The 15,638-nt window shown below is 46.9% G+C and overlaps 2 protein-coding genes across 2 annotated transcripts; both read right to left on the minus strand.

The window, feature by feature from the left end:
- Positions 1–3,808: 3,808 nt before the first annotated feature.
- Positions 3,809–4,519, minus strand: LOC122663006. The gene has a single exon (XM_043858713.1). It carries the CDS (start codon positions 4,517–4,519, stop codon positions 3,809–3,811), a length of 711 nt encoding a protein of 236 aa, XP_043714648.1.
- Positions 4,520–11,630: 7,111 nt separating this feature from the next.
- Positions 11,631–11,972, minus strand: LOC122663007. Its single transcript, XM_043858714.1, has one exon. The coding sequence runs from the start codon at positions 11,970–11,972 to the stop codon at positions 11,631–11,633; it is 342 nt and encodes a 113-aa protein (XP_043714649.1).
- Positions 11,973–15,638: the final 3,666 nt, after the last annotated feature.

Genomic DNA, 15,638 nt, shown 5'->3' on the forward strand with positions numbered 1-15,638 from the left:
GGGTTTTTTGTTCCTCTCGGAAGAGGGTTTTTCATACCTCTCGGAAGAGGACTTTTTGCCTCCCGGGTGAGGACTTTCATGCCTCATAGATGATGACTTTTATGCCTCACGGATGACGTCTATCATGCCCCACAGATGAGGTCTTTCATGGCCCATGGATGAGGTCTTTTATGCCATAAGAAATTTGCAAAGCAAGTATCAATCATGAAGTTTCAAACTTTGTTAGAGAACAAATGCTTGATTAATGATAAAATCTAGAGCCGTCGATACTATGATAACAAATGATTGAATGATGATAACTGGAGCCGTTGATACTGTTCGATGGAGAGTACATCTGTCAAAAATTGAAATCCTGGATATCGCACGGTAAGCGAACCTTCCTACTGGTACAATTGAAATTCTGGGTACCGCTTAGTGAGTGAGCTTTCTTATTGGTAGAATTTTTTTCAGATTTTCTGAATTCCATGGGCGAGGTATCAGCCCTCCGGAGTCTTCAAGTGGTACGTTCTTGGACGAATCTTCTTGGAGACTATATGCGGGCCTTCCCAGTTGGGGTCCAGCTTGCCCTATTTCTTTGGTTGTGATGTGCTGACTTTCCTAACTACCAGGTCACCCATCCTAAATATCCTTTCTTTGACTCGCTTGTTATATTGTTGTTCGGCCCTCTGCTTGTATGCTACGTTCCTCATCAAGGCATCTTCACGCACTTCGTCCAAGAAGTCCAGGTTTGCCCTAAGCCCGTCCTCAAAAGTCCGTTCATCGAATGCGAGTACCCTGTGTGACGATACTAAGACCTCTACAGGCGCCAGGGCTTCGGTTTCGTATGCCACCCTGAAGGGGCTTTCCCCCGTTGGGATTCGAACGGTGGTTCTATATGCCCATAAGACGTTGAGTAGCTCGTCAACCCACCTTCCCTTTGCTTCTTCTAACCTCTTCTTTATTCCGCTGAGGAGGGTTTTATTGGTGATTTCTACTTGTCCATTCGTCTGAGGGTATACCACTGCTGCTGAATGGTAGTTTTTGTGGTATTTATTGCAGAATTCTTTGAAGGCCGGGTTGTCGAACTGCTTGCCGTTTTCTGTGACCAAGATGCACGGTAGTCTGAACCGGTATATTATCTTGTCCCTAAAGAATTTTTCCATCTGTTTTTCGATTATGGTGGCTAAGGGTTTTGCTTCTACCCATTTGATGAAATAGTCGATCGCAACTACCACGTATTTTCTGTTCCTCGATGCTGGTATGAAGTCTCCCAAAATATCCATTCCCCACATCGCGAAGGGTATGGGGCTGAGTATGGATGTGAGGGATGTTGCCAGATGGTGGTGAAGTGGAGCAAATAGTTGGCATTGCTCGCATTTTTTTACATATTGGATTGCTTCTTCTTGCATCCAGGGCTAGTAGAATCCTTGCCTGAGCACTTTGTAAGCGAGAGCCCTACCGCCCATGTGGCTACCGCAGATTCCTTCGTGCACCTCTGCTAGAGCGTACTGTGCTTTTTTAGGCCCTAGGCATCTAAGGAGTGGGGCGGAGACTGATCACTTGTATAGTACCCCGTCGACCATTGTGTACTTTGCTGCTCGTGCCTTCAGTTTTTGAGCCTCCGTACGGTCTTCTGGGACTTCTCCGTTCTCTAGGTATTTCTTGATCGGATCTATCCAGCATGGCTCTTCTTCCTTTACTTGGGTTATCACTGCTTCCTTATAAATGGGCGTGTTCAATGTCTCCACGTAAATAGCTTGGTCTAGTTATGAGAGTTCTGCTATAGATAGTCTAGATAGTGCGTTTGCAGTTGTGTTCTCCGTACGGGGTACTCTTTGTATTTCGAAGCTACTAAACCCCTTAATTACCTCTTTTGCTTTCATCAGGTAGGCTACAATTCACTCGTCTTTAGCTTCGTATTCTCCATTCAGCTGATTGACTTCCAACTGCGAGTCTCCTCGAACCGTGACCTTTTTTTACCTGCACAGAACGGGCCACTTGTATCCCAGCTAATAACGCCTCGTATTCTGCTTCATTGTTCGATACTGGGAAGTTGAATCTTAGAGCATATTGTATCTTGAATCCTTCGGGGCTTGTCAGGATGACCCCTGCTCCTCCTCCTGTTGACCTGCTTGACCCATCCACAAACAAAGTCCACGACGTTTAGTTACGCTTCCCCAAGTTTGCTCCCTCCTCTGGTTCACCTTTTGCACTGGTGCATTCTACAACGAAGTCAGCAAGTGCTTGTCCCGATTGCCGCACAGGGTTTGAACTCGATGTTGTATTCACTAAGTTCGACTGCCCAGGTTACAAGTCGCCCGGACATATCCGGCTTGTGCAAAATCTTCTTTAGGGGTTAGTCCGTTACTACCGTGATACTATGCGCCTAGAGGTAGGGTCTGAATTTTCTTGTGGCTATGACCAAGGCTAAGGCAAGTTTTTCGACCTCTCGGTACCTCGTTTCTGCTTCCAGCAGTACGTGACTGACGTAGTAATGAGCTATTTTTGCTTCTCGTATTCTTTCAATAGTACTGCGCTTACTGCTACTGCCGATGTTGCTAGATATAATAGTAGTATATCGTTCGGTTTTGATCTTACCAGCAAGGGGCTTTTCCAGGTATATCTTTAATTCTTCGAAAGCTTGTCGGCACTCTTCGGTCCAGGTGAAGTCCTTAGGGTTTCTCAGATTTTTGAGAGTTTTGAAGAATGGCAAACACTTGTCTCCTACACGAAACATGTTGTCAGGGCCGCTATCCGTCTGTTCAGCTTCTACACTTCCCTGACCGTGCAGGGAGCTTCCATATTTCTTAAGGCTTGTACTTTTGCTGGGTTAGCTTCAATCTCTCTTTTCGAGACTATGTATCCTAAGAACTTCCCCAAGGTGACTCCAAAGGCACACTTGGCTGGATTAAGCTTCATCTGGTTTGTTCAGAGAACTTGGAAGACCTCTCCAAGGTCCGTGATGTGATGTTCGGCCTTGATACTTTTGACCAGCATGTCATCTACGTAGACCTCCATATTTTTTTTGATTTAATGTTTGGACATCTTGTTTACCATTCTCTGGTAGGTTACTCCAACGTTCTTCAAACCGAATGGCATCATCAAGTAGCAGTAGTTTTCCTTATCAGTTCTAAATGTCGTGTAAGACTCGTCTCCCTTTTCCATGAAGATTGCATTATAACCTGAATAGGCATCCATAAAGCTTAGCATTTCATGTCCTACAGTTGTGTCTATCAAAAGATCAATGCGAGGGAAAGGGTACTCATCTTTTGGATAGGTTTTGTTGAGGCTTGTGTAGTCGACGCACATCCTCCATTTGTCGTTCAACTTGGGGACCATTATAATGTTCGCTAGCCAAGTGGGGAATCATTCCTCTCTGATGAAGCTTGATCGCTTAAGCTTGTCTACTTCTTCTCCTATGGCTGCTTGCCGGTCGGTTGCGATGTTTCTTCTCTTCTGCTGTACGGGCTGGCGAGTGGGATCAATGTGTAGCACGTGTTCTGCGATGTGCCTAGGGATACCTGGCATGTCATCTGCCGACTAGGCGAATACGTTCATATTCTTTCTTAGCAAGGTGATCAACTTCTCTTGTTGTTCCTCTTTCTAGTAGGGTGCCTATCTTGACCGTGCAGGAGGGTTTTGTGTCATCCAGGCATATTTCTGTGAGATCTTCTACGGGCTCTCCCTTGTGATCCTTCGTTTCGTTCCAATGGTCATGTATTTCTACCAGTAGTGCTAGCCCTCGACAATTGCCCTTTGCCTGCTTAACAAAGGTAACATGGCATTCTCGAGACCTTTTTAGTTCCTTGCGGCATTCTCCAATTCCTTTTTATGTGGGGAACTTCATTTTGAGATGCTTCGTCGACACTATAGCTCCCATTTCGTTGAGACTCTTACAACCTAGGATGGCGTTGAAAGCTGATGCCACCTTTACCACCATAAAGTCAACCAGTACCGTGGTGGTGTACGGTCTCTTTCCAATCGTGACAGTTAGTCTGACCAACACTTTTATAGGTGCCGATGCTCCGAAGAAACCATCGAGCGAGGTCCCTTCGTATTGTAGCTTGTCGTCTGGGAGTCCCAATTGCTTATAGGCGTCGTATGACAACATGTCCACCAATGCTCCCGTGTCGACGAGGATTCGATGCATCTCTCTGTTTCCTATGATGACTTTAATTACGACCGCATCGTCGTGTGGCCAACTAATTCCCTCCATGTTGCTGTCGTCGAAGGAGATTGTGGGGGCGGTCTTAGTTTTCTTTCTTCCAGCTTCCGCTATTCCTACAGACCTGGCGTGGGCCTTTGCTTTTCTTCCTGATTCACGGTTTGGCCCCCCAAAGATGGTGAGAATAGCTGGGCCAGCAGCTTGAACGCCTTCTGCTACCTGTTCTTGCCGCTCGTTCCTTGGGGGTTTGGAGGCCGTTCTTCTTGGCATGGTCCCTCGCTCCTTCGTCTTCCCCTTAGTCGATCGGCATAGTCTCCCCTTGGGCCTTCTCCTCTGTTGTTCCTCCTGTCTCCTTCGCCCTTTATGTAACGACATAGCCCCCCTATCTTTATCAGGTCCTCGATTTCTCTCTTCAGTTGGTGGCAGTTCTCAGTGTCGTGCCCAGTATCCCTATGATATCGGCAGTACTTCTTTTAGTTCCGATCTTTAGGTTGTGAGATCATTGGCCTAGGGGGCCGAAGGAGTCCCTGGTCATGTATCTACATGAGAATATTGGTCTTTGTGGTGTTCAGGGGAGTATATTCTGGGCTGGGATCTCGGTTCGTATGGCGATCTGCTCTAGGCTTTATGTCTTTTTCCCTTCACTCATCTCGGTCGTGGGAGGATCTTTTCTTCTGCTCTGGGGCCTTTTGCTCGGCTGCCTTCCGGGCCTTTAGCACATCCTTCATGTTGGCGAACTAGTTGCATCACTCCATTAATTCTCCCATGTTGGTTGGGGGATCTAGGTCCATAGACACGACCACGTCATGGTCAAAGACCCCTTCGTACAAGGTGGTGTAAGCCATGGCTTCGTCCAGATCCTTGATATCGAGCGATTCTTGAACGAATCTTGTGAGGTATTCTCGGATGGATTCATCACTTTGTTGTTTTACCGCGAGCAAGTTGGCTATTGTCTTCCTCTGCTTGATGCTACTCTGAAACCGGGCGATGAAGGCGGTGTATAATTCTGTAAGAGTATTAACCGATGGTTTAAGTCTAGAGAACCAAGCCGTTGCTGCCCCTTTTAGAGAGCTAGGAAACGCTCGGCAAATTATCGCCTCTAATGTGATCGTGTGGATTCGACTTGCCATCTTACCTGTCGAAGCTTGGAGGTTTGAAGCCTGGAGGAAGTTCTGCGTTCATGATTGTCGCGGAGTAGGGGTGGCCTCTCGAAATGAATGTTGCCTTTGCAACAGACCCACGGTCTAGGCTTTTGAGCTTTTCGTCGATCTCCTTGAGTTTCTTTTCGAAGTCGTTAGTGAGTTCGTGTTTCATCCCCTGTTTCTCTGTGGGCTGTTGGGTAAGTACAGGCTAGGCGTGTCCCTTGCCTCTGTTTTGTGTGTTTGGAGACTTGCTCGAGTCTCGCCTCTGAACTCTATCTGGCCTAGGAGGGAATCCTCTGACGGTCCGACGGGTTCAGTTCGTTTCGTCCCTCCTTTCGATCGTCCGCGGATGCCTTTCGGTTGTCTACATCTCGCTTCGTACTGACTGACGGGTGTGAATCCTGGACCGGTTGGTGCTCCTTTCACTATGGTAAGTTTTGGTCCTTCCGGAGGAGATCCAAATAGGTTTGCCGCGATCGTGCGGCCTTCCTCGGGTCTTTCCTGGAGAGCGTCTAGTCTCTGCTCTGGTAACACCAATTGATTCATGTTGGCGAGGGTGGGACGATCCTGTATGACTTTTCGCCCTTTTGAGCATGGACGACCGTCGTGACCGGTCCTGGTTTGTCTTTTTCGGCTGGGCTTGAGCTCTAGGTGGTGATACGCAGTTCGGCGGTGGAGGCAATGTCATTGCTACCTGCTGCCGGGCGAGTCCCTTGACTAGCTCGTTGGTTTTTAACATCTGGAGTTGTAGGTCTTTGAATTGGGCGTTCGTGACCGTGCATTGGGGTCCTGGAACTGGGGTGTCGACGGTGGGGGTGGTAGTTGTTCCTCAAGTGGCCTATCTTTGCCAGTTGGGTCTTGAGGCATCGTTTCCGGCAGTGCTGCTGGCAATGGAGCGCTCTCCCGATGACGATGGGAATGTGCGTCAGGCGTTTTCTCCTGGGGAGGTTGAGATTTTCCTCCCCGACCCCTTCTTTTTACTCTGCGGGAGGTTTCCGATGGTGGTGAATTCCTCCTTGTGTTGTGAGTTGCACAGGTTGATCTCGCCATCGTTTCGGCAAAGTTTTTGAGTGGGTCAGATGTCTGATGATCGATTTCCCACAAACGGCGCCAAACTGTTGCGTCAAGAAATCTCCACCAAGGGTCCTTCTGGGCTCGGACCTACACAAGAGAACAAGATGGATACCAAAGAGCCGATTTTCACTACCGAGGGACTCTCGGATGCCTAAGTCAAATCTCTCTTAGCAACAATTGAGAATAGTGAAGATGGTTTGCTAGGGGTTATACCTGAGTATATATTGAATTGGTGATGAGCCTAGTAGCTCTAGAGAGAGAGTCCCAATATGGTGGTTTCTATTCTCTAAGAATATATCTGAGTGAGATCATTTTAAGAGCAAGATCCTCTCTTTCCTTTGTCTCGACTTCCTCTTTAGTAGTTTCCATACATGAATGGAGGGTTACGTGGCGTTAGAGGCCGACCCTGGCATTTTCTTCATAGATCTGGATCTCGAGTGTGACCCACTGGATCCAGGGTCCTCGCTTCTTGGTGACGTGGCACGATCCCATTGGGAGGTTATATTTTTGGTATTACACTTCTCATAACACTTTTTTTTTTTTTTTTTTTTGCCATCAGCCATGGTTGTTGAAGCCTGCCAAGAATGAAGCTCTGTATTCTCAACTTCAGGAAAACGACTTAACCAGCAGATTCCAATTCGAGTGGTTAAGAATCAATTGGGCCGCAAGGATTTCACCCTTCGTGTCACCTTTTGATAGCTGCAGCGTCGTTAGACTCCAAAGCTTGTAAAGCAAAAGAACCCCAAGTGGCTTCCATGGCAGAAGAGGGAAGGAACTTGAAAATTGAAACTCGGTAAGAGTCGTCAGCCTCCTTTGAATCATCTTCGGAATCGGTTTCTGCCCCTCAAGCGTTGTTCGGTATGAATGGAATACCCTCATATTATCGGCATAAATGTGTGGCAAAAATGTGTAGGTTGGGAAGAAAGTGAAAATTTTGGCCTGTGATCTAACAAATAAAGGACCGGAAGTTTGGAATAGAGAAATCTCTAGTTCCTTCAATCGATCATTGGAGACGAACTGTCGTCGTTCGCAGGCCTTCCCATATGCAAGTATCATTTCCTCGCAAGGTAATTACCAATGCTGCTTTGTCGCCATGGATGAAGTGAAGAAGAACCAATGGCGATCGTTTCCATTTTCCTCGTCTCTTTTGGTATGAATGATATGAAGGGAAAAAATGGAGATGATGGTGAGGATTGAGGAGTAAGTGGATAGGAGAGTATGTTATGACTTGTGTCATTGTAGGAGAGTGACACATCAGTGAGTTGTATATAGTTATGAGAAGTAAGTAGGAGACGTTGAAGAAACGACTTCTAGTGGGTTGTATTGAGAATCATGGGTAGTTTCCATTACCTAGTATGTAGGAGTGGATGGAGTATAAAGAGACATGTGGCAATATGAGTGAAATGAAGGGGGAGGGGATAGATAGGAGAGTGGTATGAAACGTGCCAGCACATGTTTAGGGACATGATGTCATGATGATGTCATAAAGTTTTTTTTTCTTTTTTGAACAGCCTTCAAATAAAGATTGAATTCTAGGAAAGTTGGTAGTAAGGACCGCGCCCTCGACCCGTAAAACCGGTTACATAAGTGAGGGTATAGGATCACTTATTAGCACAGAGTGCTATCCTCGACGAGCGATGTGGGACTAAACTTACGTAGCCACTGCAATCACACCCCCCGTCAAGCGCTGGCTCTGATACCAAGTAAGGACCGCGCCCTCGACCCGTAAAACCGATTACACAAGTGAGGATATAGGACATCTGTCAACCTTGGAGGCATGAGAGTTCTTAAGCGTAACACTGGAGGTAGAAGGTGGAGGTAAACTCATTGATTGTAGAGGGAGTGTCTTCTGTTCGGAAGAGATGCACCAGGGCAAATATCTTGATATGGGTTTTATGGGTGTTTGATGAAATTATAGGGAAGATAAGAAACAGTATCCCCAAAACTATTCTGGCCGGAGGTAATCCGAGCGTGCCGGGATTTACAGTGGTCAAGGCCTACAACCCACACTGTGCTCAAGGAACTTTTACCCCGGTTGAACAACGGATCCACCCTACCAACTTTCCCATTATCAATCCTTATGATGTCTTTCCTCAGACATCCACCTCCATGACAAGGAAGATCCGGACGATCATCTCTCCCAAGAAGACCCAGGGTCTCAAAGAGTACGTCCAGGCACCTCCTTTCTCTCAAAATCAGGTCACCGCCAGTGGCAAAGAACAGTATTTTCCGGTTGACATCAGTCCCAATCTGATCAGACAATGGATTGCAGTGGCTAGGTGATTGCACTGGCTACGTAAGTTTAGTCCCACATCGCTCGTCGAGGATAGCACTCTGTGCTAATAAGTGATCCTATACCCTCACTTGTGTAACCGGTTTTACGGGTCGAGGGCGCGGTCCTTACTTGGTATCAGAGCTAGCACTTGACGGGGGGTGTGATTGCAGTGGCTACGTAAGTTTAGTCCCACATCGCTCGTCGAGGATAGCACTTTGTGCTAATAAGTGATCCTATACCCTCACTTGTGTAACCGGTTTTACGGGTCGAGGGCGCGGTTCACTTATTAGCACAGAGTGCTATCCTCGACGAGCGATGTGGGACTAAACTTACGTAGCCACTGCAATCACACCCCCCGTCAAGCGCTGGCTCTGATACCAAGTTCAGAGTATTCTATTTAGTTTTTCAAGTGCTTAGTACAGAGAAGGGAAAGCCATATAAATAGGCAATACAAACTGGTGGTAAACAAACCACAATACAAAATAAACTATGGTAGACAAACTACAGTTACTTTAATCCAAACCAACCATGATTACTTTACCCAAACCAGAGTTACTTTACGACTTTACAAACCAAACCATAGTAAATACAAACCAAACTATAGTTACTTTACGACTAATCTGTCTCGGGCCCACTATCACTGGAGTACGGGATGAAAAAGTTGAGAGCATGAACAACTTCAAATTCCAGGTGTTCGTGCATGATACGGTGGATGACTGGATGCTGTAGTTCGATGTTGACTTCCCAGGCAGTACTAGTGCTTTGGAGGAGACAGGCTGGCAGAGTGGTCGGGTCGACATGATTGTGGGCGCACATGGTAGTCATGAAAGCAAACCACTGTTCCTTGGTGGCTTCGGAGTCATCTCGGTGGGTGAAGAGATCTTCTTGGCTGGTGCCATGGAGGAAGAAGCTGGGGTCATATGCCACTAAATGGTGTTCTAGATCGGGACTGATGTCAACCGAAAAATAGTGTTCTTTGCCACTGGCGGTGACCTGATTTTGAGAGAAAGGAGGTGCTTGGACGTACTCTTTGAGACCCTAGGTCTTCTTGGGAGAGATGATCGTCCGGATCTTCCTTGTCATGGAGGTGGATGTCTGAGGAAAGACATCATAAGGATTGATAATGGGAAAGTTGGTAGGGTGGATCCGTTGTTCAGCCAGGGTATAGCTGAGTTCATACAGATAGTCAACCTTGGAGGCATGAGAGGTCTTAAGCGTAACACCGGAGGTAGAAGGTGGAGGTAAACTCATTGATTGTAGAGGGAGTGTCTTCTGTTCGGAAGAGATGCACCAGGGCAAATATCTTGGTATGGGTTTTATGGGTGTTTGATGAAATTATAGGGAAGATAAGAAACAGTATCCCCAAAACTATTCTGGCCGGAGGTAATCCAAGCGTGCCGGGATTTACAGTGGTCAAGGCCTACAACCCATACCGTGCTCAAGGAACTTTTACCGGGCGGAACAATAATGGAGGCTGAAACTATCACGCCATGTTTCTGATGCAGAAGATCCGTCTGGGACGGCAACTGTAGAGCATACTTAGGCAAGGGAAAGGAAACCGTAACACCATATCAAAGATAAGAGTCAAGGAGCAGAGCCCCGAAGAACAAAAGACACAAAAGAAAAGCTTAGCCAACCATGGCTCTGATACCAAGTTCAGAGTATTCTATTTTGTTTTTCAAGTGCTTAGTACAGAGAAGGGAAAGCCATATAAATAGGCAATACAAACTCGTCGTAAACAAACCACAGTACGAAATAAACTATGGTAGACAAACTACAGTTACTTTAATACAAACCAAACCATGATTACTTTACCCAAACCAGAGTTACTTTACGACTTTACAAACCAAACCATAGTAAATACAAACCAAACTATAGTTACTTTACGACTAATCTGTCTCGGGCCCACTATCACTAGAGTATGGGATGAAAAAGTCGAGAGCATGATCAACTTCAAATTCCAGGTGTTCGTGCATGATACGGTGGATGACTGGATGCTGTAGTTCGATGTTGACTTCCCAGGCAGTATTAGTGCTTTGGAGGAGACAGGCTGGCAGAGTGGTCGGGTCGACATGATTGTGGGCGCACATGGTAGTCATGAAAGCAAACCACTGTTCCTTGGTGGCTTCGGAGTCATCTCGGTGGGTGAAGAGATCTTCTTGGCTGGTGCCATCGAGGAAGAAGCTAGGGTCATATGCCACTAAATGGTGTTCTAGAACAGGAGGCGAGACAAGGTCATGGTGGATGAAGTCGGGGGGGCGGTGAAAGATGTAGGTGACGAAGGGGAGGTCATCAAGATCGGAAAGCATAGCTAGCCATTGAGGAATTGGGGCGAAGAGACGGAGAAAATGGGCTAAACATTGGGGTCTTTGGAGACAAAAATAGTAATTGTCTGCAGGGTTGAAAATATGGTGGAGACAGTACTAAGATAATGATGAAGGGTGTGACGATTAAAGGTCATCACAATTCGATGGACTGCTAGGAGATGCCAGAAGAATACGACACATTCTTTGTCAAAAAGAGCTGGGTTAATAGTGAATGGGATGAGGAAAGGATAGTCTGGATGGCAGACCACCCAATCATACTGGAGACCATTCTTGTGGACGATGGAAAGTAGGACAGATTGGTATGTGGAGATGCTATTGGACTGTAAGGTTCTAAGGGAGATTTCACTGTATATTGGAATGGGGAGAGCTGGGAGAAGAGTGATTAACGGGTCAGCTGGTGGTGGAGTAGAGGAGGAAGATGCTCCGGGGGTTAGGGGCATGCAGAGAATAGGGATAGAAGAGGAAACATGAGGCTTTGTTCTGGAAAGGAAATCAGCCAAGACGTTGTCTTTACCCTTGATATGTTTGACCTTGAACGACCACTGAGAGAACCATTGTGCCCATCGTAACAGTTGAGACTCTGGAAGGTGCTTCTGCTTGAATTAAAGCATTCGAGGGAAGGAGGTTATGTCCATTTCGACATGGAATGTGTGGCCCACCAGAAAGAACTAAAACTTTTCTATTCCGCGATGGACTGCAAGGATTTCCTTGAAGGTAGAATGGTAATGTTGTTCAGAAGGTTTGAATGCACCACTGCGATAACCACACACTCTGCGCTTCTTATTCGGGGTTTCTTCAAGAAGGACAGCACCCCACTGGGTGTCGCTGGCATCTGATTGCAGGATGCGTAAACCTGTGGAGGGAATCTGCAAAGTGGGAAGATGTTGTGCAAGCTGCTTGAGGGCTTGGATTGCTTTGGTGTGATCCAGAGACCAAGGAGGAGGATCCTTTCTGAGGAGTCGATGAAGAGGACTAGTAAACTGAATCTGATGGGGCAGGAATTCTGTCATATAATTAACAATCCCGAGAAATTGCTGTAATTGCTGTCAAGTGAGCAGGCCATCAGAGAAGGCAAGAAGAGAGCGTCCAATGTGAGGCTGGAGCTGAAAACTGCCATTGGTGATAGTAACACCAAGGAAATCAACAGTCTGGACTGCAACTTCCATCTTTGAGGGAGAGAGCATGACTCCGTGTTCCAAAGTGACGGAGAGGAACTTCTGGAGGAGGATAGCATGGGCCTCTTCAGTTTCAGAGAAGAGGAGGATATCATCAATGTAAATGAGTGCTTGATCCTGAATAGTCGCGTATACTTGGAGCATAGCCTACTGGAATAATGAAGGGGCAACCTTGAGTCCAAAAGGGAGAATAGTCCACTGAAAATGGCCACCAGGGATACAAAAACTTGTTTTGGCACGATCATCAGGATGAATGCCAAGCTGCCAAAAATCGGCCTTCAAGTCGAACTTGCTGAAAATAGTGGCTCTGGAGAGCTGAAGGAGGAGTGCAGGGCGCGTCAGTAGGGGGAACTTGTCATCAGCCAAGAAAGCATTGAAGGGCTGATAATTGATAACCAATCTGAGTTTTCCTCTTTTCTGTTCGGCTCGCTTGTTGACATAGAAAGCTTCGCAAGCCCAAGGGGAAGATGTCTTCTCTATGAGGTGCTGGGCTTGTAGGAGAGTAACTTCTTGACGAGCACTAGTGAGATGTTCGGGCTTTATGCCAGGGTGGCTGGCCTTGGTTGGATTTGCATCTTCATTTTTCTTGAAGGGAAGCCTGATGAAGAACTTAGGATTTTGCCAGAGAGGATGATCACACTTGGTGAGGAACTCAGTATGAGAGTCAGCACTGCATTGGGAGAGAAGTTGCTGCTTGATATCTACAATGGGAGATGTTAGTAATAAATTGGAAACAGTGGTCCAGGGAAGAAAACTCTTCTTGTGGCTGAGACCATGGATACTCCATCGGAGATGGGGTAGCTGGCAAACAAGGTCAAAACCTATGAGGGCATCACGACCAGGGAGAGAGGAACCTAAAACCGTATGACTAAGGGTGAGAGAAGGGAAAATCTTGAAACGGACAGGGCCTTTGGAAATAAGGTCCACTGAGAAAGTTTGTCCGTCAGCAGCAGTGAAGTACTGTTTGTGAGGTTTCCAGTACTGAGAGGGTAAACATGGGGGGCTAAAATGGTCATTGAACAGCCTGTGTCAAAGTACCCAATTACTTTAACAGGACGATCCCAAGTAGTGGGGGAGACGTACAGGGGAGCTTGGGGAAGGGGTGTTTTGGTAATTGCCAAGAGGGGTTGTGGTTGTGATAGAGGACGGGCAGGCGGCTCTTGGAAAATAGCCGGGTAGATGGGGTCAAATCCATCGAACTCATCTGAAGAGCTGCCAGAGAGATTATCCCAATTTTCCAAAGCAAAGAGCAGATCAGGGGAGAAATCATCATCTACCGAGTAGAGAGATTCAACATCAGCGTCTGGGTCATCTACTACAGAGAACTGGGCGAGCATATGCATGAGCTTAGCCTTCTTCGTCTTGTCAGGGCAATCCTTAGCAAAATGGCCAGGTTTGCCACAAGCATAACATTTGGTAGAAGTCTTGTTACGGAACTTCTTCCTTTTGAAGTACTTGTGTTGCTGAGGATGCTTGGACTTGAACCGCCTTTTGAAGCGGTTATACTTATGAGTCTTGAAGGGAGATTTTGTCGGATGCGGGTTGACCTTGGAGAAGTGAGATTTCTTCTTGGAGGGGCAAGAGCAATTGGACTCTTTGCATTTGATCTTGAGGTAAGAGGTGTCACAAGCATCAGTGATTTTGTGAATAGTCGTTTCCCATTGTTTAAAGAACAGTTGTTGGTCACAAAGCTTTTGCAGAGCGCTAAGAATCTCTTGGTAAAGGCGACCAACAAGTGCTTGATCTATGCGGAGACCGAGATGCTGCAAAGATTTTAAAGCATCCTTTCCCAATGGCCCCGGGAAGGAATTGAGAAAGACTTGTTTCATGTTGGGGTCATCTAATCCGCCAAGGATGTAAAAACGGTCAACCATTCGAGTATAATGCTTTGCAAGATCGGCTTTCTGAAAAGAGCAACACTTCATCTGGAAGTATTCTTCTCTGGCCTTGATGCAATTGTTTTCAATGGGGCCAATCATCTCATTGTAGAGTTGGGCAATAAAAACATCCATAGGGACCTGAGTCCACTGAAGCTGACGATATCCGCCAAGGGCCATGAACCATTCCCGCAAAGTACCATGGGTACGGGCAAGGAATTTGGTGAGAACAGTGTTGTCTGTCGAACCTTCTTGTAACAACTCAGCAGTGAACCAAGCATGGAATTCAGAGATCCTTTCAGGCCACTTATGGAACGGAAGTCTGTCAAAAGTGAACAACTGCTTGGGATCTTGGTTTGCAAAAGGATGTGGAACAACCCTTGGTGGGAATTGCGGTTGCTGTGGTTGCTGTTGTGGTCCAGTAGAACCATGGTCACTGTCACTGTGAACAACAGGTTCAGTAACACCTTCAGTAGGATGTGAGGTGGGTGGTGGATTAGTCTGGAAGACTGGGAGAGGTGTATCAGAAGAGTCACTGTCAAAGGAAGATGAGGATGAAGGGACCTTGGAGAGGGATAGAACTGGAACAGGACTAGGGTTGGACAAGGTTAACTGGGTGAGATAGGTACTTAAGGTATTAGGATTTTGAGCTGTAGGGACGACGGTATATGCTGAGTCGGAAGTGGATGGTTTGGTCATGGGGGGAACCCAAGGAACAAAACCGGGGGATCCTTGTGGTTGTCTTGAGAGTGGCTGAAAAGTGGGCTGGACTGTGGGGGTAGGTGTCGGGGTAAGGTAGGAAGGAAATACAGGTTGAGGGCTTACAAGAGGGGGCGACGGATGGAATCTTTTTGGTTTGGAAGATTTAGTCTTGAGGGCTGCTAAGTTTCTTTGTTGTTCCTGCAACTCCTTAAACATAGCTGTGGGAAAACTGTGAGGAGTTGTGTGGGTATGATGAGTGGGAGTGGTGAAGGAATCAGAGAACAACGGGTAGTTATAGGAAGGGGGACTTGATGGTATAGGAGCCTGAACCTGTCTGAGTTGGTCCTCAAGGTGTTTCTTTTCTTTTTCCCGTACAGAGATAAGGACGAAGGCATAAGAGGAGTCCTTCACAGTCATAGCAATTGTCATGACTTCCTGATGGAGGGTCTCGATCCGAGTCTTGAGATAACGGATATCAACCTCGTTCTGTTGGAGAGCAAGAGTATGGTGCTCCTGGTAGGAGATCAGTTTGTGCAGATACTAATTTTGTACCAGAGCATTTTCTGCTTGCCAATTGAGCTAGGCCTCAACAGAGGAGTTGGTAGCCATCTGTCCCAAATTATCAAGGATGCTAGGAGGAGTCACTTTCCACTTATGGCGGCAGCGATCCGAATCCTCATAGTCAGCGGTAGGAGGGAAGTTCTTACTGATACTATCGGAACCAGAAGCCATAAAACAGGGGATGGCTTGAATCTGTGACTGCCAGAGCATCATGGGAGGAGAAGCAGGAGGAGAAGCAGGAGGAGAAGGCGGCGCCGGTGGAGGACCTGGTTTGCACTGTGGAGTCGGTGGAGAATCGGGAGGCGGCTGTGGGGGTGAGCAACAGCCTAACAAGTAGGGTTTGCCAGAGCCGTACTCAACG

This window comes from Telopea speciosissima, chromosome 5 (assembly GCF_018873765.1).
Source record: "Telopea speciosissima isolate NSW1024214 ecotype Mountain lineage chromosome 5, Tspe_v1, whole genome shotgun sequence".
Taxonomy (NCBI): domain Eukaryota; kingdom Viridiplantae; phylum Streptophyta; class Magnoliopsida; order Proteales; family Proteaceae; genus Telopea; species Telopea speciosissima.

What these genes read in the sequence shown, in the direction of transcription:
- LOC122663006 (XM_043858713.1), bottom strand. Translation starts at nt 4,519, where the DNA reads ATGTCGTTACATAAAGGGCGAAGGAGACAGGAGGAACAACAGAGGAGA.
- LOC122663007 (XM_043858714.1), bottom strand. Translation starts at nt 11,972, where the DNA reads ATGACAGAATTCCTGCCCCATCAGATTCAGTTTACTAGTCCTCTTCAT.